At 40.8% G+C, this 27,726-nt stretch overlaps 1 protein-coding gene across 3 annotated transcripts in view; it reads left to right on the forward strand.

Annotated features, from left to right (window-relative positions):
• TAF4B (TATA-box binding protein associated factor 4b) overlaps positions 1-27,726 on the forward strand; it is a 72,281-nt gene that overhangs the window by 11,636 nt on the left and 32,919 nt on the right. For 2 of the 3 annotated variants that reach the window (XM_064706005.1, XM_064706003.1), the window contains exons 2-10: positions 4,668-4,816; positions 5,537-5,644; positions 9,864-10,031; positions 10,139-10,261; positions 12,343-12,432; positions 15,580-16,146; positions 21,191-21,326; positions 21,928-22,033; positions 27,046-27,215. In XM_064706005.1, coding sequence (XP_064562075.1) covers positions 4,668-4,816; positions 5,537-5,644; positions 9,864-10,031; positions 10,139-10,261; positions 12,343-12,432; positions 15,580-16,146; positions 21,191-21,326; positions 21,928-22,033; positions 27,046-27,215 — 1,617 coding nt within the window. The remainder of the gene's footprint in view (positions 1-4,667; positions 4,817-5,536; positions 5,645-9,863; positions 10,032-10,138; positions 10,262-12,342; positions 12,433-15,579; positions 16,147-21,190; positions 21,327-21,927; positions 22,034-27,045; positions 27,216-27,726) is intronic. The other variant, XM_064706006.1, reaches the window with a different exon arrangement.

Raw genomic sequence — 27,726 nt, forward strand, 5'->3', positions numbered from 1 at the left:
ATTCATTGGTGCTCAGTGCTGCTGGATGAAGCCCAGAGCTTCAGTTGCAGCACAGGTTTGTGTTAACAGCATTGTGGTTTCCTTGCATTGTGGTTTCCTTAACACTATTCCCTGAAATACAGTGAAGCCCCTGCAGGTGACATAAACAGATCTCTGCTGTTATCCCACAGCTTCTTGCTCATGCTCCCGTGAGGTTTTGGTGCTTTTTAGTTAAAATGCAGAGGTATCTGGAAGCTGCTAACCTGTGTTTCTTGGTTCCTGGGCTGGGTGCTAAACCAAGTTCAGAATAAGCTGGGTTTCCTTCACTAGTGGTGCTGTGACAGTGAAAATTTGTAGCAGAGGGATCTCAAGTTTGCAAAATGAAATGAAATTCATTAGAAGACCTCTGATTTTCCATTGCTCACAGTGCTGGCATGTCTCAGTAGAGGCTGATCTGGGTGGTGGCTGCCAGAACTTTGCAGGACTGTTGCCAGGCTCTCCTCCTCAAAGCAGGGTACCTGCAGCCCTGGTTCCAGGAGAAGGCAGGGCACTGGATGTAGATCTCAATGAGACCTCTTCAAGGTAAGAAGGTATAGCATGGCTCCTTCTGTGTAGCTTTGGAGGAAACAAAGGTTGATTATGGTTGTCAGTTACTTCCCCTCTAGCTCCCTTCACAGTGTTACAGATGAAGAAAGGTGTGCAGAGAACAAATGACTGAAAGAGCTGATTGTGTTTTAACTGCCTTTTCAGCCAGTGCTGGAAAACAAAATAACTTTCCAAAGTATGTTTTGGCAGGACAGGCAGAATATCTGAGGGCAGAAGTATCAATTCATTGCAAAAAGGCCTGTTTTTGCTTTTTAATCTGCTGGAGACACTTGAGTCCTTCAGTGAAGCATGTAAGAAATAATCCCTGATGGTAACTGGTCACTTTGGTTTGAAAACAGGAACAGCTTTGTGGCCCCAAAGGGATTGTGCCCTGCTCTTCCTATCAAAGTGCATAAATAGTGGGGAAGTCATTCCTGTTCTCTGAGACAACTCCAGTAAAACTATCAATGTTCCTGAAAGTGCAGCCCAGAAGAGGGCATCTCTGGTGTTATGAGGATGCTTCATTGCTCTTCCTTTACAACCACTGATGCTGATATTTTGCCCAAATTGCCAATACCTTTTCTGTTTTTAAATACAGTGCTGAGAGGTGTTAGATGAAACTTCATGCTTCAGCTGTTCAGAGATCCTGTGTTGTTTCATGTGTTCTCTCTTTCTTCCTCCCATTTTCTTGTGGAGTTGCAGTGACTGCCACACATGTTTTCATGTTTATTTTGTTAGTGTTTGCCTTCTAGTGAATGTGAAAACAGCTCTTGATAAGAAGTACTATCTCCCCCCCGCTAAGTGAAGAATGTGGATTCTTGCACTTACCTTCATTTCTGGTAGCAGTGTCCTGGTAGCTGCACGAGTCTGTTTACGTGACCTTTCTGTTGAGAGCCTCAAGGTTACCATCACCTGCTGTTCCCTCATTTCACACTTATGCAGCTGTATAAAGTGTATGAGACTTCTGGCATTGGTTTTGAGAGCCATGGAACCTCTTTTTCTGGCATAAAAGACCTCCTGTGCTGCCTCTTGGAGTCTGTGCTATTGGCTGTACTATGGGGTTATTGCTTTTGTTTCCAGGCAGAAGGGAAGTATCAAAGTTGTGAAAAACTGTAATTAAATTGTAGCAATGAGAGGTAAAAAATAAGTGCTGTTCTCAACAGCTTTCCAAGTGTTCCAGGCAATTCATGTGTCAGTTTACTGTCCCTGTGTGACATCAGGTTGTAACTGCCCAGAACTGTCTCTCATGGTTGGACAAGATGTGGCTCTTCAGTGTGTGGAGCTGTAGCTCTGACAGCTGTTTCAAATCTGCCTTCAGCTTTATCTGTGCATCAGGCATCAATAGCATTAAACCTGCAGAAGCAGTAGTTAGTAGATTACCATAATACTGGTTTGGAGTTATAATTTTGCCCGTGTCACAAAGATCTGGTGCCATGAAAAGATTACCACACTTCATTAAAAATTCTGCCAAATGGAACAAAGTTAGGGAAATGATTGTTTGTTACTCTAACTTATATTCAAGTAACAGGCATTATTGTCGTTGAATGTTCCAGTCAAGGCTGTGACCACCAGATTAGCCTTAGGTAACTTCTTCTGTGGATGCTTTCACCAAGTTATTTTAATTCAGTATGGATGTCCTTGTGGTGCCGTATCCTGTTGCTAGGGATGGAAACCTGCTTTATGTTTTGGGTTGCATCCTTTTCAGGATCACTGCTATCCTGCTCAAATGTAAAGGGGTTACTTGTTTACCTTTTCTTTTTTGGAGATGTTAATGAATTTACATGTGAACTGTATTGTATTTGTATAAACTTTCTAGCTCATTCTTGAAGTAATTTCCTGTCAAGCAAGTAGATTGTGCTGGAAACTCACCCCATTCAGGTGACTGGAGGATGGAATACTTTTCCAGCAGGGTCTCCATCTCTGTTGAATGCCAATTGAAAATGCAGAGCGGTAGTGCAAAACCAGTCCCAGCCCTGTAAGCAAGTTGACTGGTATCAGTGTGGTTTCTCAAATGCAGAAGTAGAAAATGCACTTCTGATAATTTGACTTAACAGACAAATGTAATGAGTAGTGACAAAATATCCAAGTACATTAAAACTTACTCTTAATGCATTCCAAACCTCTAAAGGAATGAAATTATAAGTTTATATGTGCCTTCTCAAAGTAGTATGGCTGTCAGTGAAGTTTTAAACCAGGCTTTTAAAAGAACAGCCTAAAATCTCCAGTAGCAACACTTTTGCCATTCTGAATGTATACTTAGAGCAGAGAGAAATGCTATTGCTAGCAAAATGTGGTCAACTTTCTCTCTTTCAATGAAATCTGCATAAGCATGTGGTCTGAACAAGGGAAACAATGCTCTTTTCCTGGCAGATGATAAATTGTTTGCCATGAATCACTGTCTAAATGAGATGGCGTGAAAAGAAAATGAGAAATCTAATATGTTTTCTATAATTCCGGTTATTCATTGATTAAATTAAATGATCCATCTGTACCTAAATATAATTATAGTCAAGTCATCAGTGGAGGAGGAGAAAGCTGAGCTGTCAGATGGAGTTAACAGTGTTTTTCTGAATATGCAACTTGCCTTGTGCATCTGCCCCATGTAGTAAAAGCTACTTGAGGAAGGAGGGGATCATGTAGATGCTGCTCTTGCAATTCTCAGCTTGTGTCTGCTATGTAAATGGCAATATGTTGATGCTACAGAATTTTATACCAGATTTTGTGTCGTCTTGCAAAGAGGATATTCTCTTATGCTTTTAGATGTGGAGGATGAAAAGCTGTTTCTAAGCATGTGGTTATAGCTTGATTGTTTAAAAAAAAAAAACCAAAACATACTCAGCAAAACCCAACTCGGGGAGCTTGTGGCTTTTTCTGTTGTATGCATATGAACTCAGACAGAAACAGTGTTTTTAGGCTGTATTGTATGGTTGTATTTTGTCAGCTTTCAGATTAACTAAGTCGTAAAAAGACTTTCATTGCCGTCTTGTTTTACACTAGGAAAGATTGTAAGTGTACATAGAAGATCTGGGTTTCAGATATTGGATAACTTGCAAAGATATTGGATAACTTGCAAGAAAGTTTAATGCACTCCTCCAGAAACATTGAAGTAGTCTTATTTACTGGATTCTCCTGTACCTCCTCCCTTTTATTTGAAAGATCAGTGTTGAGTGAGGGTGTTTGAGGACGGTGTTTTCAGTGGTGGACTTGCAGCAGCTGCTGCTGGAGGCAAAGGAGATGAGACACCACAAAGGTAGGGTCCTCTGTAGCTCCCTTGAAGGATCTGACATTGTACAGACTGAGCATCCAGCTGGCATTTTGTATTTTTGATTGTTTTGAATCCTCTGATTTTTTCAGAGATGAGCCGTTAGGTGAGGAGGCTTTAGTAGCTGAATGGTTTTTTTTTTTTTCCACTTTGTTTTTTAATTCTTTCCCACTGGAATCTCCCTATTTGACTTCAAACTGCTCCAATAAAACCCTGGCTTTTAATGCTTTTGGGCATGCCCTTGACAGAGTGAGAGTTTCAAATATCTCAGTGACTTAGATTTTCATGGGAGACCACTGCTCTCTTGACAGGGGGTGGTGATCTTGATACAGGTAGGTGAGCTGATAGTAATCAGGCTTCAGTTCTCACTAGTTTTCTCTGAGCTGTGTTTTCACCTCTAAGTATGTGCCTAAGTATTCAGAAACAGAAGAGGCAGCCAAGTGTGATAGTGGTGGTGAATTTTGCAGATGAAGAACTGCTTAAAATTAGTGCTAAAGTAATCCCAGAGTGTGTGTATATTTTGTGTGTCTGTCTTTTTAATGCTCAGAATATCTTTTTGACTCAAATGGTGATCTGCTTTGCAATTTGCATCTTGTATGCACACCATGTTTCAGCGTGGCCAGTGGTTAAGTTTTTCTCTTGAATTTAGAAATTATTTTCTGCCATGAGATGCATAGTCAAGCTGATGCGCACTTTATTCTTATATTTCTTGGCAGCTGTTCCTTGGAGTAATAAAGTAAATATTACATTATCTTGTGTGGTCTAGTTATTTCTTCCACAGAAATATAGGAAAGCCATAATATAACTTAATTTCACAGTCTGAATGTGTTTTTTTCAACAGGAACTGTTCTTATCAGAAGCAGTAATGGCCACCTAATGCTGGTATCTCAACAGTCAATAGGACAAGCAGAGAACCAGACACAAAGCAACACAAGTGTGAGACCATCTGTGCCAACCAGCACTCCTGCAATCAGAATATGTGCTGTGCAGGTAACTTCTCTCATAACTTTAGTTGGGCATAGCTGTATGTTATGTAGTTAGAACAGGGTTTGCAAATAATTTGTGGAAGGTTAAATAAGCGTTTGAACCCTTTCTGAGTGGGGTGATGGTGTTTGGTTTTGCACCAATAAACATCACCATGTGCTTTGCTTTCTTGCTTGGGTGAAAACTTGAGACCTGTTACATATGGTAAAGGTCAAATTAGTGAACTTCTCGATGATGATGTAAACCATTTTAAGAAACAAAATGCCAGTCAAAATTGCTTAAATGGTTACTGCTACTATCTAAACCTTGTGATCCTCTGTTGGGATATTTCTCCAAAGCTGAGGAGCTTTCCCATGTCCCTGGGATGTTCCTCCTTCCCTGAACTCTGCTGGCTTTTTGCTTCCATCTCTTGTAGTGTGGTCAGCATGCAAGAGTAAAGAGGTACATAAAAGTAACAATTCATGTATTTCTTTAACCATTTTATTCTGATTATGCATTTTCTCTAAATGTCTCTGAATCTGTTATTGAATATTCAAGTGGTAGACAAAGAGCTTTGCTGAGCAGTGTTTAAATGATATGGACTGTGTGAATGATGCCTGTGTTGTTACTGTTAACAGGATGTGCCTCAGTTTGTATCTGACCCCAACTTCCATGTCTGTTTTGTCATTGACTTGTCTGACAACTGTTCTGCCCATGTGTAATTATTTTTAATTTTTTTTTTCAAAGAATTCTGGCACACAGTTAGTAAAGAAAATAGCAGCTGCTCCTGTGAAAACGTTATCTCAAAAAACAAATGCTGTGGTTTCTACTGTTCAGACACCTGCTGTAATACAGGTACTTTGCAAGCTTTATAGTATGGTGGAATAAGTGACAGAAAGAACTGGAGAAAATATGGATGCATTCTTGTTATTTCTAACTGTAATCTGGTTTTCAGTAAGCTTAGTAACCTTTGTCCTCATAACAAATTATTTCCCAAATCTGTTTTTTTAAATGCATAATTTAATTAGGCTTCTGTCAGCGTGTGTCAGATAATCTTATCTCACTACAGTAGAAAGCACATGAACAATGAATACAATGAATAGTTCAGAGAGCCATTTCCAGTGCTTTTGTGTGCTGTGACAGAGCTCCTGCAATCTCTTGCTGAATCTTTTCAGGGAGATGTGCTCCTGTTGGGGTTCCCTGATTCCTTAGTGCAGAAAAAGGTATACCTGAGATGATGTTGAGGGGAAAATGAGCTGTCTGCACCAATCAAGCTGTTTTTCATGTATATGATGTTTTTCCCCCTCATTATAAGCTGAAGGAAGGTCGTAGCTGAAGACCTGTTCTCTAATTGAGTGTGGCAGATGGGTTCCACAGGTACAGCTGTAAATAGGCAGTGGTTGAAAATGCCTCATTATTTTCAGATAGTATTTTGTCTTATTTCCTAGGTCTTATTTTGCTTTTTCTAGAGAAAAAATGTTGTAGATCTCTTCTGAAGAGGGTTTTATCACCTGCAGAGTATGAGGTTTTTCCTACATGTGGTTCATCCTCTGTTCTTGGGGACCAGGCTTCTGGATAAGCATGTGGAATGAAAAACCTGCATTTTTCTGCAGATAGTATGTTCTGTTCATAATCTGCAGGAGAAATCATGAAGATGGCTGGCTTGTACTTGTGTTTTGTGACAAGACTTTGAAGGAGACTTGAGCTGTAGCAGTTGACAAAACACTCAGTAGATGAGCAAGATCAGTCATTCAAAAAAACATGCTGGATGTATGTTCTTGACCCTGAGGGTGTTTGAAGAGTTGGGGATGTGTGTGCTGACAGTGGTAACACTCTGACTAACAAGTTCATCCTTCTGCTGTTCTTCTGTATCAGCAGCTGAACACTACTCACACTCTGTGCTCTTTTTTCACTTCCCTCTCACTACAGATGGATAATGTTGGGGCTAAAGTGGAAAACCCAGAGGCCTCTCTTAACACAGTTCCTATTTTACTCAGAATGGAAACAGTGCATGCTTTGTGTCTAAATACAGTAATGGATGTTCCTTACTTTTGTTTTGGAATACCAGCTTGCAAACCCTGTGTTTGTGATCTCTGCATAGAGGTCTTTAGGATATAAAAACAATAGTTATCTACTATACTTGCACTGGGGAAAAGAGATGAAGGTTGTCCATCATCTGATGGATGAAGTCGCATGCATCCTCGCACTCTCATGTGGCTAAAGACTGAGATTCATCATGCTATTAACTTCTCTTTTTAAAACTTCTATCTGCCTTTGGCTTGGTTTTTCTGTGCTTTAATTCAGTTTTGATGTAGTCTGTTACACTTGTGTTCTTCTGAGATATTTAAAGACATAGACTTGAAGTGTTTTTTGTAGGTTGGTTGTTTTTTTTTCCCCACTGTAGAAACTGGAACACTTGGAATGAGCTGTAGGGCTAAATTTAGACAGCAGGAATGATGACTCTAGGAAAGATTAACAGAGCTGTTTTGTTTAGAGTGGCTTCCTTGAAACCCCTCTGTTTTACAGAGGATTGCAAAGCCCTCTGTACGAGCTCCTTGTACAGTGAAGAGTAAATAGATGCAGTGTGGATACATCTTGCCATCATGTGGTCATGTTGCTCCTCACCCTGGTGTGGACAAGAGAAGAGTGCTGCAAAGGGAGCCGTTGCAAAAGGTTGGTGGAAGCATCTGAGGAAAGGATGGCAGAGCCCTTGAGTCTGATTTCCTTGGCAGCAATTCATTCATCAGTCTTAAAATAACTTCCTGATCTTAGTCTTGATAATTTTTGGAGGTCACAGGAGAGGAGTGTTGGTCTGGAAGTATGATGTCACCACAGAAAGTGGTGGAGAGTGGAGAGGAAATAATACTTGGCTTGGTTCTGCGTCTTCAGTCTCGTGTGAAATCCAACTTGGAACACTCCCTGTAGGTACTGACTGCAGGATTATTCTTCTCATCAGCGAAAATATTTCCCTTTTCTGACACTCCTGAATGTTTAAGCTCTGAGGTTAGACCAAATTACCTGCACATTGTTATTTTTTACCTGTTTCCCAGATGGCATAACAAAGCTGCAAAGTGTCTAATTAGCATCATGCTGGGGCACTTTCATTTAGATGCAGAGCACTTCTTCTCTTGAAATGACTTCAAAATATGCAGGATTAATGCCATTTTTTTTCGTGGTGACCGTTTCTCTGTTGCTCAAAGTGAGAATGAGAATTGTCGGTAGCGAAAAGGGTTGACGGCAGATGACAGAAATTAATTCCCATATATTCATTTTCCTGGGAAAAGGGTCCAGCAGACTTCCTGTTGTTTCCTCCCTCAGCTGATAAAATGCTCTTCTAGTCTTGATGTGTAAGCATGCTGGAATTTGCAAGAGATCAGCTCCTGTTTTCGACTTTTAAAAGCCCAGGGCATTGCAACTTGGCAGATCTGCGCAGTGTCCCCTTCCGTCTTCCTCCTGCCCATCTGTTTGTGGGATTCTTGTGCCCAGTTTGCCTCCCTGTGGTCTCAGAGCTGTTGAGCCTCATCCTTGGAAGAGGCAGTGGTGGTGGCAAAGATCCTGCAGAGAGCTATTAAAGTGTTACCAACAGTGGGAGCCTGAGCTAGAAAGCTTTCTGGTAGCTGCCTGCTGCTCTCATGTCAAGCTGGCAGCAGCTTGGGGAGGACAGGACACTACCCAGAAAAGAAAAAATTGTAAATCTATGACAAAAGCGTTATGGTTTTGCTTTAGCTTTAAATGTTTGTTCATTAATTTCCCTATCCTGAAAGACTGCTGTTCTGTGTGATGTCTGTCCCACTTTTGATTAGTTTTTGTTTTATCCATGGTAGGGTAGGTTAGACTCCTGTCTAACTCTCTTATGATTGATGCAATTTGCCAGTGTTAGTTGTGCCTGTTCAACTAAGCTGGGGTGCTTAAATGTGTTAGGAGTCAGTGAAAGCCATTACATAGTGCAGATCTGAACCTAAAATTTGAACTACAAAACCAGACTTTCCCTTCCTCTTCACAGGCTTGGAGGAAAGATGACAGCCAACTTTATTTCAAATAAAGTTCCAAGTTTCAAATGTTAACCTGGAACTCTGCCTGCGGGTTCCCTCTGGCTTTTCAGATTTTAAGTTGAGAAATCAAAAGTTGTGGTTTTTTTTGCATGGGCAGATTGTTTTAATTGTGTTGTATTCTGTTGTATCAAATGAACTGTGTTGGTGTTTTGGGTATGGTTTGTTTGTTTGTTCTCTTTAAAATCTGAGGTAGAAATAGTTTAGTGGGTTTTAGGTTTAGCCTAGTTTGCAAAGAAGGGAGGTATTTTTTCCTAAACCTTAATTACTCTCCTGTTGCTGGAGCTTCTGAATCTGTTGGTAAATTATAATGAGCTTTTAAAAAGAGGTCTCAAAATAACTGGATTTTGTGAGAGTTTCTGTCAGGGCAGAGGAGAAGGAGATCCAAATTGCTGCCCACGAGGAAAAAGCAGGAAGAACCTGTTAGGTCCATTTGCTGAGCTGGCTGCTTCTGCTGGCACTTGCATCCTTCCAAAGTTGTCATGATGTCTTTTTGCCTACCCTGTGTGTGATAGGAAAAGCAAGGGGTGTTGCAACTGGGAGAGGAGCTTCAGGGCAAGACTGGAAGATAAATAATGACTTATGGTTCTGTTTGTCTTCAGAGCAGTATCACCTGGCTTAGCACTGTCCAAAATCCATTAGTCTTAGACTGTAGGAGCCTGGCAAAGTTAATATATCGGTTTCTTCAAGACAAATTTTACCTTCCTCTCTTCCTTCAAAGTTGTAGGCAGTGCTTTGGTCTGGATGTGTCTCTGTAATTTCTTCCCTCCACCCTTGATTTATAAATAGAATTATTGCTGTGGCTGTCACTTACTATATTAAATAGAGCCTCCCAAAACAAATTAATCTGAACTCTAAAAACAAGGAGAAGAATTGTTTCTTTGTGCTTCGGATAGCAGTGTGGAGGGAAGCTGCTACCTTATATGCTAGCAGAATCCAGGGAAGTTGCTGCTTTGTATGCTAGCAGAATCCAGTATGTTTGTCACGTTGTTCCTTGGTTAAAAAGTGTTAATTTTTCTCTTCAGCCAGCAGCTGCAACAGCTAGTGTTACTACAGTTACTGCTGTAAAGCCTTTGAGTACTGGAACACCTGTAAAACTTCCAGTTACAGGACCACCTGCACAAGCTATCTCCCAAAAGGCAGTCTCTGTGAAAGCAGAGGGCACAACAGTAGCACAGACCAGCACTTCTACAGTAAGGAAAAAAAAAAGTTTTTAATTAAAAATTAACATTCTGTATGTTCATCAGAGGTTGAAGAGACAGTGCAACATCTAACAGTCTTCTGTTTATTTCCACACTAGGAGATGCTAGAGAATGTGAAGAAATGCAAGAATTTTCTTGCTACGCTAGTAAAACTGGCGTCTAGCGGACCTCAAGCCCCTGAGATGGGTCAGAATGTGAAGAATCTGGTGCAAAACCTACTGGTGAGACTTTTTTTTTTTCAAAACAAAGTCTGCATCATTTGTCTATGGATTTTTTACATTTACTTTATCAGAGTTTTGTTCCTGTTATTTTGTGCCTCTTTTTTTTTTTTAACAGCTCAGGAGTTGGATTTGTGGCTGAATGCATCTGACCCTTATTAAGTTGTATATTATAAGTCTTACTTTTTAAAACTGAACCCCATGCTGTGTTATTTCCCCTCTCACATTTCTTTTTCACTTTATGCACACAGGTAACCGACAGCAGGAGGAGCTGGTAGTGTTAACAGAGCTTCTGGGTTTATTTTTTTCATGTTAGTGTAGTTTTGAGTCCTCAGTAGCAAGAATCTGATGTGGAGGTTGCAGTGCAGCGCTAAGTCCATACTACTGCTTTACTCCAAGACAGAACTGAGCAGTGGCACAGGAATGACATTATCAATAGTTTAAAACAGTAGGATGGAGCAAGCAGTGTGGTGGCTGCCAAGATCTCTCCTTGCAGGTGGCTTCCGTATGGTGCTTCGTGCTGTATCCCAGCACAGCTGGGTTTTCCTGGTAACGATTTCTCCTGCCACTTCTTGTCATGGCATTTGACCACTGCTGCTGTGTTGTTGTTCCACCCTAGCAGAAGGCTGTGTGCTGGTGGAGGGGGGTGGCTTTGCTAGTGGTACCAAAGGGCTTTTCAGTCTGGGAAGGTGTGATGTAGACAGGTGTAATTTCAGAGAGCAGATTGTTTGAAGAATGCAGCCTTGCAAAAATTTGATTCCTTAGCCTCTGTCCCTACTGGACTGTACACCTTCCTTCTGTGGGAAAAATTGAGTTGTTCTTTCTTGTACTTACAGTACGTGTTGTTTTTTGGTTTGGTTTCTTTTTAAAGAGCAGTTATTAAGATACATTAATATGTTGTTAACTGCTCAGTTGTTTGCTTTTTGTAGTAGTTTAAAATTCTGCTATTCAGTATGTGTATGATTTAAATGCAAAATAAAGTTTTGTGTGTATGAGAAAATGAGTAAATTGCAGCTGGGCAGCAGAATGATGCTTAAGGCGGCGTTTCATGAAGTGGGTGTCCAGCACCCTGTATGCAGTGAGCCTTAGTGTGCCAAACCACTTGCATCTATATCAGTGAGACCTCGGTGACCTATGTTTGCATCTCGGTGAGATCTAACAGCCAACAGATCAAGTGGCTAAATGGGAGAGCTGCTGGAAGCTCTGTTTGTCTGCAAAAACACAGTCTCTAAAATCCCTGTCCTGTTTATCTAGCAACGTGGAACAGTTTCTCCAGAGGTGGATGTGGGTGAGAGGAGTAATTTCTCAGCAGAAATGCAGATTGGTGTTCCCTTTGTGTGTTTATACCTTTTTGGAGGAGGTAATGTTCTTGATGATGCTGGGATGCTGAGGAAGGGCTGCAGAGTCTGGGGCTTAACCCTCTGAACAAGTGAGGGGTCTCAGAAGTTTACTCCAGCTTCCTAACGCTCCCAAGCCCTTGAGTCAGGTGTTTGTGTTGGGACAGACTGGAAAGCATTAAGAAAGGAACCAGTGCTCTGCAATTCAGAGGACTGTTACTGTGAGGGTATGCAGAAATGTTTTGACTGCTTTGGAAAGGCTCTGTTAAATGTTCTCTTATGCTGTGTATGCATTAGTCTGCAATTGTCTTACAAAAACTGCTAAGTATTAGTCTTCGATGTCTCTAAGTTTATTTTTATGCAGATAAACTACCTTTACTGAAAGAAATACTAGTAGTTGATTTAAAATATATCTGCATAACAGTGAGATACTCAAAAGGATCAGTGCTGCTTATAAAGTTTTTTCTATCCCTTCACTTCAGTGACTGGGTGTGAACACCTATGCCTAAGTGTGTTAACTGCCTGTAGCTGAAGAAAGCATAAACAACTTGGGTAATACTATATGAACATTACAACATTATTCTATCCTGACTCCCCTTTTTTCTTCTTTTTTAAATAAGGCAGGAAAAAAGCATTTGAGTACTGAAATTGAACAATGCCACAGTAATATAAGTTTCCATGATCTTTTGGTACGTCTTGAGGTGAATTCAGTTATAACTTAAAATTATAATTTTATTTTCCTCTTAGGAAGCAAAAATTGAACCAGAAGAATTTACAAAGAAGTTGTACACAGAGCTTAAGTCATCTCCACAACCATATTTAGTTCCTTTCCTCAAGGTAAGTGTCTGATCATGGATATGTAGTATTTAAAGAGGGAAGGGAGGAGGACCAAAAGAGAAGAGAGTTGGGGCATTCAGATTTTTTCAGGTCAGTTGAAGAATGGTGCTTAGGATACCTCTGCGACTGTTGTGCTTGGAAAGACATTCTTAAGGGGAAGAGCAGTTTTTGAGGAGTAATTTTCGCTGTGTTCCTAATGCAAATAATTGCCCTCTAGGTGTTAGTGGAGACTGGTGTGTTGGAAGCTGTGCATCTAATCTACAGTAGAGCAGCTGTGTTAAGATGACCTCCTACTTTCTCATCAAAATTGTAGCAATTCTGAGTTCTAACTCAGAGGCTAACAACAGTGGCAATGCACAAGCTTATGCCATGTTAAAGATCAAAGAATCTGCATAAAGCTATTCATCTTCTGCTTGCTTATGTTTAGCTGGAGGAAGGAAAAACCTCTAGCCCTTGCTCCAGAAAGGGTCTGACAAGACTACTGTAGCTTAGGAAAAGAATCCCAGGAACTCTACTTCTGTTCAAGCAAATAATAATATAAAGGAAAAAATGCTTCCTTGAGACTTTTAATCATATTATAGAATGGTATTAACAAAATAAAAATTAATTATATAGCAAGCTTTAAATCTCAGTGAAAACATGGAAAACTATGTTAAATTTACTAAATTCCAATGTACACCATACTCTTAGGTTTGTTAGACCTGTACGTTCATTATAGTCATGATGGTGAATAAAGGAAGAATAGTTAAGTGCTATAGCTGGGACAGAGTTTTTCTGGTTTGCCCTTTTCCTTGGTATGGGACAGGCCATATAATGATGCATGTGATAATGTTCCTATTGCTCTAGATGGCTGATGCTCATCTACTGAAATCTGGGATAAAAATTTTCCTTACAATGGCAACTTTTAAATGCCTTGCTAGCAAGTTTGCCATGAGTCAGAAAGAGTGCAGTCTTCTCTGCAGGACCTTGGGCTGAGATGAGAGATTCAGATTTGATATTAGAAAAAAAAAAATAAATCACTGTTAGGATCGTCAGGCGTTGGAATGGGTTGCCCAGGGGGGTGGTGCAGTCGTCATCCCTTAGGTGTTTAATAGGATCTGGATCTGGTGCTAGGTGATGAGATTTAGTGGTTTAGGGGATACAGTGGTAGTGCTGGGCTGATGGTTGGACTTGATGGTCTTAAAGGTATAAGGTCTCTTCCATCCTTGATGATTCTATGACACATAAAATTTTAAGATTGGTCATTTATTACCTGCTTAATTTCGTGGAGGCTTCTTAAATGGCTGTACAAAAGCCAGAAAAATAAACAGCTCTGAGAATGGGTTTTCTGCATGCAGTGTGGCTCTGGCTGCAGAAGGACCAGGCTGTGAGTACAAGGTCAGTGAGACTGGCACTCACAGAAGAGCTCAGCTCTTACAAGAAGCCATCCAACGATGTGAAGAGCTGCTACACTTGATGCAGAGAACTCAAGGCAATTCTGCAGGGGTTAAGTTGGGTTCATCAGTGTGGGTCAAACCCTGCCCTGTGACAGCAAAGCCCTTGTGTGTTTCTTGCGCAGTGCACTGCCAGGTACTGGCATCATCTAGGCTTCTCTGATCTGGGCAGTGTCCACACCACATAATCCTTGGCATGGTGCTCTCTCCCTGTTGTGTGCTACATGAACAAAGATATACTGTGACTTCAGAAGTGTTGTTCAGACATGGTCAGAGTTAGCTGACTTTGCAGTGTTGCCAATCCTTTAAAACATCTTGCACCCAGATTGCCTTTTCCTGAAACACTGTAAGGATGTGTGGCTGATACACACAATTAGGTTGATCTGTAACTGTGAGCAGCTGTGACAGGACTGAGTGCCAAATGGAGGATGACTTCAGGAGCACTTCTCGAAGGTGCTAAGAGGATCAGTGTTGGCCTTGTTTGTGGGGGAAATGTTTGCAGCTTGAGTCTGTAAAGAAATGTGATACGGCTTTTTGCCAATCCACTTTTAGCTAGTGAAGTGGAATTTTAGGGAGGTCTCTCTGGAGCCAGCTCTTATCTTTGAGCTGCAGGTTTTTGATGAAGTTGTGCATGTGTTTGGTTTTGTCTGTTCCAAGAGGTGGAAAAAGTACAGTGGCTTTGGCTGTGAAACCTGTTTGATTTTCAAGTCTGCTGGATACTTTTGGTACAAAAATTGCATCAGGAGCTAAGCAGCTTTTTAAAAGAAAAAGAAGTGAATTTTAAAAAACAGATGGGCTGCAAAAGACCCAGTTGTGCAAACTGTGATTACTTGGTACGCTAGCATGTGAGACATGCACCTTTTGCATGAAGTCCAAAGTGGCAGCACTGTGTTAGGAGCTCTTAGAAACTTCAGCAACTGTTAAGAGAGGAGGAAAATATACAAGGGTTTTCAAGAATATACAGGTAGCTGCAGAACTGATTTCCCCTGGTTCAGAGCCATTGCAGATTATAAACAGTGAAGGAGAAAAGTCTGTAGAGAGTTTGAAGATTATTCTGTCCATTAACCTTCTCAAGCACAGCTGTAGTAAAAACGAGATGTTGCCAGATTCCTTTACTTTTGTTCTCCTTTTGCAGAGGAGTAGCTGGCTGAGGTTGTGTTGCTGCAGCTCTACAGACATTATTAAAGTGGTATCCCCCCCTAGTGTAGATACAGCTGTATTGGTATAAAAGTGTTCTTTTCTTCAGAGCTTGTTCCTGACTTTATTGGATAATTCGTAGCTCCCTGTCAGGCTCCATGAAATAAACACAGCTGTTCCAATGTAGCAGGGGTTTTTGGCAAAACAAAACTCTTTGAGGTAATAAAGCAGTTTAAATCATCTTACTCTGAAACATAAATACCAAATTGAAAAATCTAAACAGAAGAACAAAGTTATATGTGAGTTTCCCCATAGATGGGATTACTGTGTGTAGTGTAGCTGTGGTGATGGTTGACCTTTGCTCAGCTGGTGTTGGTGTTTCTTGTCATCTTCACTGAACAAGATTGTCATCAATTTAAGTGAATGATTATTGAAATCTAGCAAAACTTGTTTGCCATTTATTGTCTCATGAAAGATTTAATTGGAAAATGAGGAAGAGGATTCAGTTAGAAATGTATTATTTTTGTGGAAAACTCTGCTGCTACTACATCCAGTGTTTTTTCACTTTTTCTTTTAGAAAAGCGTGCTTGCCTTACGGCAACTGATGCCTGATCCTCAGAGCTTTATCCAGCAGTGTATGGAGCAGACAGCTCCAACCCAAGAAGAAGTTTCCACTTGTCCCTCTGCAGCACCAGCTCCTTCCACAGGAGCAGCAACCTCGGCTGTAGCAACAACTGCTCTTCCAGCTGTAAAACCCTCACCTGCAGCGGTCACAGCCCCTGTAGTTGTCACACCAGTCCTTGCCAGCACATCAGCAGCAGCTCCTCTGCAGGCTGTGAAGGCTGTTCCTTCCCCTGCCACGGGGACAGTGGCTCTGGGGCCCGCAGCTTCCGTCCTCACCGTGGCATCATCGGGGCTGACCGCCGTCCAGCCTGGCAAGTCAGTCCTCACCTCTGCCGTGCCAGCGTCCTCTCTGCAGGCTGCAAAGCCAGTGCTGGTCTCTACAGTGGCATCTTCAGCAGCAACCCCTCTGCAGCCTCTGAAACCAGTCATGGGAACCCCAATTGGCATTAAAATCTCGCAGCCCAGCTCCATCGTGGCGCGGTCAGCGGGCGCTCCGCAGGTGGTTAAAGTGAAGCAGCTGGTAAGGTGGATTCTCTGCTTCTCTGTAATAACCAGCCTCCTTTACTTTGATTTTTGCCATTTAATAAAGGGGATACCAGTTTGGATCTCTGGTTCTTCTTTTGTTTTTTCTTTTTATATGTGAAGTTAGTCTGTCTTGAGTCCATCAGTTATGTTTGTGATAGTTTAGAAATGCTGAGCCCTTGCTGGAAAGGTGATTCTAAAGCCAAGCTGTCAGCTTGGTCTCTTGTAAGACCACCATTTCACCAGACTGAACACCCATTTTGAGAGGCAGAGGGATACAAGGTCTAGCCCTCCCTAGGCCCACTGCCAGGCTAGGTTGGCACCTTGAAGAAAAGGTAGGAAATGCAAGTGTCAGAGGCAGAAACTGCTGACGAGATTCTTACATTAATTGCTCTTGGATGCCCTGTTAGGGCTGTGCCTCAGCTAACCACCAGGGATGCCAGTCTCTCTCCCCTGGTAGTTCCTGCCCTGGCTACCTGGCAGGCACAGGTGGCTTGATATTGTTCAGTGATATGTTATCAGAAATGCGTGAACTACCTCAAGGAGCTTTTCTGAGCCGAGTTCTGACCTCCACATTTACTAAGACATGTTAATTACGAAGTCGTCCAAAAGTGAGCTTTTTCTATCAGGCCTCATTAGATAACAAATTCCAGGAGGAATAACTGTCTTATTAAAACAATACCCTCAAAAGCAATGTGTTAATGTGTTTTATTCTTGGCACAGGTTAACTTCTTGCTAATATTAATATTAAATACCAAGAAACTGTGGATCACAGGTATACCCCAAAGAGCAACTTTGTGAAATAAATTAGGTTTGGCTTATAGGGGTTTAAGATACCAAGTAGCATGGTGTCCAGCTGGTCTACCTGTAAGTAATGCTTGCAAGTATTTTGAGAGAATCAGTCTCCCTCTGGCAGATAAAGAACTCAATCCTTGCAAAGGAATTCCTTATAAAGATTAGTTTTCTTTAAAAAGTGGGAAAACCATTAGACTTCCTGTGAAACTAGATTTGCTTTTCACAGGTATGGTAGGACATCTGCTGTGTGAGTTTTCTTTTTAGCTTGGATATTGTGTATACTTGATTTAACAGTGTTCAGACCCCTAAAATGTTTTGCCTTTTTAGTTCCTTTCCTTTCAAAGGGAATAAGGTAGATATAATACAAGAATCCTGCATTCTAGATAAAGAGTTCATGGTAGCGTAAGCATGAGCTTTTCACCTTTCCAGACTTGCTTAAAACTGTGTGGGTTGGATGGGGAGTCCTTTTTCTGAGTGGATTTGTTAAATGAAAAAAAAAAACAAAAAAAAAACCAAAAAGAGGCAAAATACCCTCAACCCCAAAACTCCAAAGAAGAGTTATTAAGCATATGCACTGGCATCTTTGCTAGTAGTAGCTACAGTCAAATTGGAAGAGGAGTTGGTACTCATATTGTCTTTGAGGACTAAGTTTGAAATTCTAGCCAGAAGAAAAGGATAATTTCTTAGGTAGTACAAGGGCAGGAGAGCAGTTTGTTGGCTACACAGCAAGGCTTGTAATCCAGGGGAAAGGTTGACCATCTGTACAAATAGGCAAGGAAGCTTAGCTCCACACAGGGGAGTCAAAACACTTCTTGAATTTGATATTGGTGAACTCAAGAAATGGCTTCTGCCTCTACACTGCTGCACTGTGGCAGTCTGCTGCAATTGCCTTTCTTTGCTGTGCCTTACATATATTGAATTGCATACAAAACATGTTTTTATCCTCATTTGGGTAGGCACAGTGATTAAAATACTTGCTCTTCTCAGATGCAGTTGAAGGACTGAGTTGACTACTTCACAGCTTGGCCATATCAGGAGCTTGGTGTTTGCTCAGACAACTTACTAGCACAAAGGGCAAGTCAGTAGAAGTGGCTGTATCTCCTATGGCTGTCCTGGTGCCTTCTCTTGAAAGGGCAGAGGGTCTGTTTTCTCCCATAAGAAAACAAATCTGGACCTGCTCTCCCTAAACAGAAGGGTCCTACTGCCAGCTGAAAAAGGAAGCACACTGCCAGCTGTGCAAATCTGTCTGTACAATGCTGCCAGCAATTCTTTGCCTTTTCAGCCCACAGGGATGTCTGATGCCATGCACTTCCTCTGTATGCCCCTTTCTAATTTTGGCCTCTTGTGCTTGAGAGAATTTGAACTTTCATATGCCAGCTCCATTATAATATTGGTGGTGCTCAAGAGTGCAGCACTGCTGTATTTTAATATCAAATTTGTGACTGGAGTGGTGCAACACAAAACTTTTCATTTCTGTAGCATTGTTATCAAAACTCTGTGTGGACACTGAGGGGCCTGTTCTTCAGGAGTACTGTTGGGATTGATTGCACTCCTGTGCTGTGGAAGTCGCATATTTTGAAGGATTTTCTCAACACCATCTCATTTAAGGTTGTTGGCTTACAAAGACTTTTCATCTTGGAAATAAAGATGTGTTGCTCTAGTATTGCTTTGTCTCTTGTTGAAGCACAGTAAGTGAAAATTTACATTACCCGATGCTGGCATCCATTGGTGAGAAAGCTGCTGTGAGATTAGAGTTTCATGTCAGGTATAACCAGCTAGGGGTTTATGGTGTAGTCCCCACAGTTACCAGTGAGACACACTGCCTGGAGATTATTAATGATTGAACCAAGGAGTGAAGTGTTTATGCTGTTGCAACTGCTTGTTCTTAGTGAGTTGTTAGTGTCATGGCCCCTTGGAGCTGAGCTTTCATGAACAATCTTCTCCATTTTTTTTTTTGGTCCTGGTTATTGCTCTTGCATTTCAATTAATGAGGCTTCCTTCATGAAGCAATACTGCTTATGTGTGATGATACCTCAGCATCCCTCTGCTGATCTCCAAACTTTGTATTATGAATGTAAAACAGGTTCAGTGAGGCTAATCAAAGTCTCTTTCAGGCAGCTGTCTCTTTATTGTCAGCTGAATGTTGTGTTGCGTTTTTTTAACTCAAGACCATCAATAATTTTATTCTGATGTCTATGTCAGCCTGCTTAACAGGGCACAAAGGAACAGTCCCTTTTCTTTATTATTTCTTGCTGCTAACCTGAAGAAAGGATATTCTCACAGATATTACTGATGTTGGTAACGCTTCATTTTGGCATTGGATCCATGTTGAAATTTCCAATATTCTTGTTCTCTCCCATTGCAGCTCTCAAGGACTTCCAGCTTTTGTTAGTCTAGAGCTAAAAGGGCAAACAGACAATGAGCTCTACTGCCAGCACATCCTCTCTGTTTCTTGGCAATGTAACCTCCTTGGTTACTTGATTTACATCCCAGTCTCCACTTGGACCATTGTGGTAACATTGCTCTCTGTTCTTTTGTCTGCTGTACCTCAGTCTGGAATGCTTATGTTTCCTCCTGTGCTAGCACCTTCCAGTGTTTTTGCGTGCTGAGGATGAAGCACCCTTCTTCCTGGTGGTAAGGAGGATCTCTAGGTGTGTGTTAGTGCTAGTGCAGCCTGTGAGTAGTGTGTCCAAGCTGCTTGGCTCCTCATTAGTTACCTGAACTCACAAAAGATGCTGCTGACATTATTCATGACTTCCAGTTTTGGAAGCCTGACCTTTCTGAGAGATCAAACTGAGTTTTGGGAAAAACACATAGAAGCAAACCTTAGCATCTGTTCTGCTCCATGAGTGCTGTATATGTGAGCCTCATCTCTGTCCACAGTCTGTCCCTGTATTCCTGTAGTTCTTTCCTCCTCTAGATCTTATTGTTAACTGTCTGTCAGGTTTTCAGATACCAATTTCAGATCAGTTATTCTATTACTGCTGCTACACCAAGCCTTAGTGCTACCAATACAGAGATGGTCAAGAGGTTATCCTGACTCTTTGATACAAAAAGTATCTTTTTGTGAATGTATGATGCTTATGTTGATGATATTTTTTAATAGCAGAGAAGTTAGGTGACAGGAGAGCCTAATTTCTGAAGTATTGTAAATGTCAATTCTTTAATTACACTTGTGCAAGCACCCTCTAGAGTTTCTGAAGTAAGAATGAAAGATGCAGAGGAGAAAAATGGGTTCTTGACCCTGACATTTTCTTTGTTAGTTTTCTGCTGCTAAAAAAATAGGATTCAGTCTGAAGAGGTTGATTTTATGCTTTGGTGAAGTAACATCTTTCTACTGCCTGTAATCAAGAACTTTTTTTAAGCATGTATCAAAGCTGCAGCCCACATTCTGATAGTTAGGAGGCTTAGAAGTGAGATTTTTAGGGATGCTGCAATTTTATTACTTTCTTGCATTTTAATAACTGCCCCTGCAGAGGAAGGATTAGTAGAGGAAGGCTGTGCCTGTAGGTCTGTGTTGTGGTGACATCCTGCTGTCTGGTTTTGTGTCTTTGAAGAGTCTCTTTAAACAAAACTATGAACTGCCTTCCTTTTTTCCCTTCAGCTGTGTACTGATGTCTTTGTGTAGAGGCTCTACTTGCTATAGGTGTTGCTATTTAGTGCTTCATGTTCCTGGCAACTGTTGAAGTGTATTTTAGCTTAACGCTTTGAAACTCAGCGTCTCAATTAACAACTGATGTTGCAGTTCCAAGAACACATCGGTAATTTTATAGCATGTACCCTTTAATTCTTAGCAGGTACAGTATTTTGTGCAAGACTTCAGTTGTTTTAGTGTTCTCCCTTTTTGACTAGGTGTTTGTGATACCTACCCTTTTGAAGTTACTGGCAGACTCACTCTTTAATGGTCAGCCTGCTGAGCAAGACTTACATAGAGGAAAGCCTCTCAGTGTAATGGCTTGTGTGATAATTAGTGACACTTGTCAGATAGAGTCATCAGTAGAGAATAGGGGTGAAGTGTCTGTTAGAGCTCACTGAATGAGCTTAAAGCTAACTACCACTTGTTAAGATTTCTTGACATGAAGTTTAGAAAAAAAAGGTCTTTTCTGAGCATGCTGTTTGCTTTAAACTGAAAACTAGTCAAGCATACCTGCCCAGTGGAGCTTCTGGCTAAATGGAAACATTGATGCTGTTTACTTCTCTGTATTTTTAGCTCTTCTCACTGTTGATATTGGATATTCCACTTCCAGGTAGTCCAGCAACCATCGGGAGCCATTGTCAAGCAAGTATCCACACTCCCACAGCCCTCAGTGCTCACCCTACAGACATCTGCTGAGAAGAAAATGCCACTGAATACACTTGTTCAAAGCAGCCAGTTTCCCGCAGGTAAAGTGCAAGAACCTGTTTCATGGAGAAGGGGGAGGACTGCTGAGGTGTAGAAATAAGTGCAGGCTGTTGGTAGATTGTAGGAGTGCAAGAAGGTGGCTGTCTGTCGGGAGCAAGCAGCTCTGTGAATTAAGTTGAACATCTTTACTGTCTGGAGCTCTGATGAGAAAATCAATGTCACATCTACTTCTGGCACTTGTTAAGAGCACGTCAGTCAAATATTTGTACTTGTTAAAGTACTGCGACTGAGCTCCTTGCAGTGAACTTCCTCTAAGCTGATGATTTTGAGAGTTACTTCATGAGGCCTCGCTTTTTCCTTCAACAGGTTCAGGTTGATGCACAATAAGAGTTTGTCTCAGCCAGTGAGTTTTCACTGAAACGTTTCCCTGGTCAGCACAGAAGGGAGTGTGTTTGCTGGGAGTGTGTGAGGCTTTGAGCCATACAGAACTTGCAGAATGGAAGATTCTAGAGTGTCTGGTTTTCAGATGGACCAAATTAGTTGTTACTGAGTCTGAGTAACCTTACCTAGAATAATGAACTAACTAAACAGTTGTTTTAGCGTTTTTCTTTGTACTACAGCATGCTCTTTGTTTTGTTTTAGGTTCCATTCTGAAGCAAATTACCTTGCCAAGAAATAAAATTCTGTCGCTTCAAGCATCTCCTGTTCAAAAAGTGAAAATGAAAGAGAATGGAGCAACATCCTTCAGGTAAAAATGAACAATTTAAGAAGTTAAAGTATAAAAGGAACAAGAGGAAGAAGCAAGTATAGAGATGGGAATGGAGCCCAAATAATAGCAACTTTCTTCAGAAGCTTTTTTTCTGATATATGTTTTTCATGTCACAATACTCATGGGCAATAGGTAACCTTAAAACTTCTACACAGATATTAATTATTCTTAGTATAAGAAAACTGTCCTGGTGAGGTTGGGTTTTGTGTCAGCTTTTCACTAAAACATTTTCCATCCTATGAGTACAATTACTAATCTAGTTATCTTGTAGTAAAGTCTCTCAACAGGATTAAAGCAGTCAGAACCTCTGTTTTTTGCATGTAGTCTGATAGCAGTGAACTGCTACTTGGACTGGCTTGTAACCTGTCTAAAGCTCTGTGCTGCATTTCAGAATCTTTAATTAGCTCCTTTTTTCTGTGTGTATGGTGAAAGTCTTTGACTACATGATTTCTGACATGTTCTCTAGGCCTTTGGATCGCAAGAGTGCTTAAAGCTTTTATTGCTGGCAACTGATTAACTTTTCAAAGGCAGAAATTATTTTTGCAGCTATGAAGTGTGATGTTTTAACAGAGGTACAGACTGCCATAAGCATTATTAATCTTACCACTTCAGGGCAAGTTTGACTTTGCTCTTCCACGGGAAGAAAGCAGACATGATGACACCTCTAACTTGTTGACCAGTTGACTTACCATCTGTTGAAAGCTGCAGCTTTGAATGCACTGGTATAGACAGAAAGCTGCTGCTGTTTACAGTAGCATACAATATACAGTGAACACTTAAAAAGAGTGGTTGCCAGAAGCTGAAATGAAAAGCTCATATTTGAAGCAATAGCTCTGTTCATCTGCCTCAAGGTCTTATGAAATCTACTTTAGAATGTAATGTGGGATATTATTTTGGGTAGTGGTGTTTAAAAAAAACAGCCCTTCATAAATATAGTCATAAAAAAGGCAACAATGAACAAATCATACCAAAAAAAGAAAAAAATTTCTGTGATCTTCCAAATTGAATATATTGGCTGTCTTACATGAGAAATTTGAATTTTTGTAAATCATTTGTAAATCATCAATTTGAATTTTTGTAAATTTGAATTTTTGTAAATCATGAATTGTTAGATTCGTAGCATAGGAAAAAAATTGCTTTTACAATGTGATTCACTAGAGATTTCTCTTGCTTTTGGATTGTGATCTTCAAAGTAGCATAAGTCCATGAGAATTTAGATAGGAAATCTCTAACTTGCCCTAAATTTTCTTTGTAGAGTCTCTTGTCTCTGAAGAATTTGTCTTTGGATACACCTTTGGTGTTTCTTCTATTCACTGCTATAATCAAACTTTCTTACCTACGATCAGTCAACTGCTGATCATGTGTGAGGCAGAGAGAGGCACCATGGCCTGATTTCAGGTTTTGTGATGAACATTGTTACAAGCAGAGAGTGTCTTGTAACTGATGTGATTATACATGTGTCACTAATGAGAGTACCCTTACTGTGCCCTCTCACTGCAGTGTGTCATGGAGCCTGACTCCTCTGCCATTCTGTGACTGGGCTAGGTTAGGATTTGAGGACATTCTACTCACTGAGCTGTACTTAATTAGCTGCAGTTTGACCTTGTCTGCTCTTTAACACGCTGCTTTAAGTTGCCTGAGATAAGCAGTAGAAAGATTGGTGATTTCCTGCCCCCCAAGCAAACAGAAAAAAACCCAGCAAAACACAAAGCATTCCAACCTTCTAGGTGTTGTTTTAGCTAAGCATGGGCATTGCACCATGGCATGTCAAGAAATAGCTTGTTTTTGAAAAATCAATATTTTTGTAAACAGATCTACTCGTTTCTGTAAAGTATGTGCCAGAGCACTCTGTAAAAAAATAATCACATATTTCATCTTCAAATATTTGTTTTGAATTTATTCTGTTTAAAAGAGGTTTTCTCCAAAGCACATGCAACTTTGTGGCTTGGCTGGAATTGTTCTGGCCTGGGTAGTTGTCAGGGATGGTGCACAGAGGTTTGGGTTCAGTGTCTTTCTGGTTTTCCCTTTGACTCTTGTATAAAATGGAGTAAATTAGAGGGATTCAGGAGACAAGTGCGGCCGTCAGACACCAGAGGGTGCCACAGACTCACTTTTCAGGCAGCAGGCACATTTATAGATGTGAGGTGCATCTTCATTGCTTGGGCTTCTTTTGCAGTGAATATCCAGTAGAAATGTCAAACCTGACTTTGTGTGGTCTATCTCTCAGAACTCCTGAGTTCTGCTTTCCACCTTGTCCTAGTAAACTTAAATCACTGGAGGCTTGTAACAGCTGGGTGAGTTTTTCCTGCTCATTTCTGAGTGTGACATGTTCAAATGTAAAGAGCATTAAAGGAAGTGGTGCAGGAAAGGGACTTTATGGAGGGATTGCTGAAAGTGAAAGAAAGTCGATTTTCATCAGAAACACCCTCGTGTACATTCTGTAATATTTTAAATTTATCACCTTAGTAGATTTCTACAGCTTACTCAAAGTACATGACACCTTACTTAAAATGATTGAGGCTTGTTTGAACAAAGAAAAAAGAGTAGTAAAAAGTATGAACTTACCATGGCTTCTGAAAATTCCATTAATCTTTAGTGAGCACTTTTCTAAGGAATATAGTGGTAATTTCTTTGGGTTAAGTGAAATAAGTGCAACAGTGTTTTTATATATTTGATCAAAGCTTGACTTAATGCAAACTTAGGTGTCACAGTCAAAAAGTTAGAATTTGTACTGAACAGTACAGGTATGCTTGCATTTAACTCTTGTATCCTTGTACCCACTAGAGAGACTGTGTGCATGGAAATAATCAAGAAAATAGTAACCTGATAATGGCAGGTTATAAAGAAATTAAACTTCTCTATGTAGAAAAATGGATAGATGTACATTAAAGAAGTTTACCTGTTCTTTGCTTGAGTGTTTTGAGTATGTGGTCAGATTAAAAGCAAAAATGATTTCCTGAAACTGCATGCTATGCACTTGTACCTGGGATGCAAGCGTCCTTCCTGGGATTCCATAAACAGTTCCACTGGGGAAATGTCAGGTTCCAGCACCGATAGCTTGTGATGTGTGTTCCTGGTGCTAGTTGTGCTGATTTTGTCAGCAGATATGTGGCAGCCACTGTGCTTCAGTGGGATTCTTGTCTCTGCCATCAGCAAAGGCTTCTCTGTAGTGGTCACTGTGAAGAGGAAACTGGAATGCACTTGTGAAGATCAGTTAGCACTCAATTATCATCCCATGAAGATTGATTGGCACGCTTGTTGGAAGTTCAGGGTCTCTGTTAGCCTGACAGAGCCCGAGTGTGCACTTGGAGCTGCTCAGCTGCTGGTTGAGAGGGAAGGAGGAGGGAAGTGTTCTGGCACCGTTGGCTTCAGCTTTAAATTGTAGCTGTGGACATCTAACTGTTCTGACAGTCCTGGGATATAACACTTTTCTTAGCATGATGGATTTGGGGCACAGGTCTAGTTGGGAAGTTATTGTGTCTAGTTAGACATAAAGCACCGGAGCTGGTTTTAGAATCTGTTGGGTCTCCTTTTCCCTGAACACACTCACACATTGGAACTGCTAGCAATGAGGGCACACGAATGGAAGGAGGGGTAGAAGGTGGCTGGACTCAAGGCTGGACTCCTTTTCTGTCTGGGTCTCTCACTGGAAGTTTGCAGAAAAATTGTGCCATAGAAATATAATGAAACCCAAAGGAGAAGATGCCTCTATAGTTTTAAGAAAAACATCCTAACATTTTCTTGTGTCTTTTGAGTATTGCTTAACCTCAACCTTAACTCATGTTCTAATAACTTTAGCTTCTGCCTCTAGTCAGTCAAAGGATAGCCTCCAAGAAATATCATTTCACCTTAGAATGACAAATTCCTGGCTAACCCTTGTTCAAGAGTTATTGAGGCCACACAATGTTTTCTAAAGGTGAACTTTATCCGACCTTGCCAGAGAATACTCTTCAAGAGGGGTGTGTGTGCTGGTTTTGTTTTCTGTGCTTTTCAAATAAGAAGATGTTCAGATTGAGTGATTTTACTTATCTGTCCCAATACTATGGATGTCTGTTTTGAATTGGTCCTAAGTCCCTGAAGCCACCATTAGGGCCTTTGTCACATTGTGAATTAAAACTGCTTTCTCTTGATGGTCTGAACTCATTTGATAAAAACTTGGATTGTTTCACTGCCAAAGTAGTGCAAAAACTTTTCCCTATAAAATTCATTCAGTATTTTAACTGAAATGATCTCTTAAAAAAAGCATTAGGCTGAAGCACACAGGCTATTAAAGCTAGTCTGAGTGATGTTCACCCTGAGTTTTTATTATTAACATATAGTCCAAAGCTGCTACATGAGAATACAGCTAATGGTGTTACCAGCTGGAGCTCTGGCATGGTGCTTCAGAAGCAGTGGCATCTTCCCTGCTATGTATACAAGTATGGTAGGACTGATCAAAGTGCAAGGTCTGGATTGGTTTTAGGAAGTAATCAGGGAGTGTTTGTGTCCTGTGTTTTAAGGGAACTCACTAAAGAAAACTGAAGATCATGTCTGTGCTAATAAGCCTGTGCTTTAAGCTCAGTTTGCAAGATATGCATCTTGGTTAGAAAATGGGCTTGTTTATAGTCCAGTGAGTCAACATTCAACTTCATTCCACACTTGGTTCTACCTGGTGAATTAGTTTTAGGACAAATTTCAGGCTGCGAGAGTGGTGGTGCAGGGTTAGGGCTTGTGGGAACTTCTAATCTGGGTTTAACTCAGTCCTAGGTTTCCAAGCTGGCTCAAAATTTCAGTTTCATATAAAGGATTTGCATGCCTAGCAACTGAGGCATTAGCCAAATTAATGTTTCAGAGGCACCTTGCAGAAGTGTGGGAGCTTTTAGGAGCTCCCTGTCCACACCCACGCTGAACATCTGTTGTATACAGGAAATGTGAATGTGGCTGCTTGTTGATAGTCGAGACTTTGTGTCTGTTCTAAACAAAGCATAAAATGTTGGTCTCCTCTTTTGTAGAGATGAAGATGACCTGAATGATGTGACTTCTATGGCTGGGGTTAATCTCAGTGAGGAGAATGCCAGCATTTTGGCAGCAAACTCTGAGCTCATTGGCACGGTGATTCACTCTTGTGCAGATGAACCATTTCTGTCTCTGGAAGCTCTTCAGAGTAAGATCTTGAACATAGGTGAGAACAAAGCACACACAGCAGATATGGATGTAGTGTTCCCTTGCCTCTTTCATCAGCCAACCTCCAATCTTTGAAGAAGGACCTGGAACTATTATGATCTACCATCTCATGTGTGTCTACCAAACAATACTGAGTTTTCACTTCCCCTTCTAGGAAACAACTGTTCTTTAAGGTTTTCTTTACACGGAAACAGTATGAAGCACAATCAGAAAAAGAAACCGATGCCACTTTAACATGTGAGAAGTGAGCAACTTTCTTACTCTTAAACCTAACGCAACACTTAACAACCATAAAGGTGCTAGCCTCAAAACACTTAAATGTACTCTTCTGTCTCAGCAGCTTCTAACTTGTTGCATTACACTGACTTCCCTAACAGTTTTTGCATTCCTCTGCCAATGTACTCTATTGACTAACATTAGGAAGAAATTTTCAACTTCCAATGCAGACAGAGCACAGCTTTGTTTATGACTCCCTTCGTGGAAAAACTTCTGTTAATTTTATATAAAAG

The sequence above is a fragment of the Zonotrichia leucophrys genome, chromosome 2 (genome assembly GCF_028769735.1).
Source record: "Zonotrichia leucophrys gambelii isolate GWCS_2022_RI chromosome 2, RI_Zleu_2.0, whole genome shotgun sequence".
NCBI lineage: Eukaryota > Metazoa > Chordata > Aves > Passeriformes > Passerellidae > Zonotrichia > Zonotrichia leucophrys.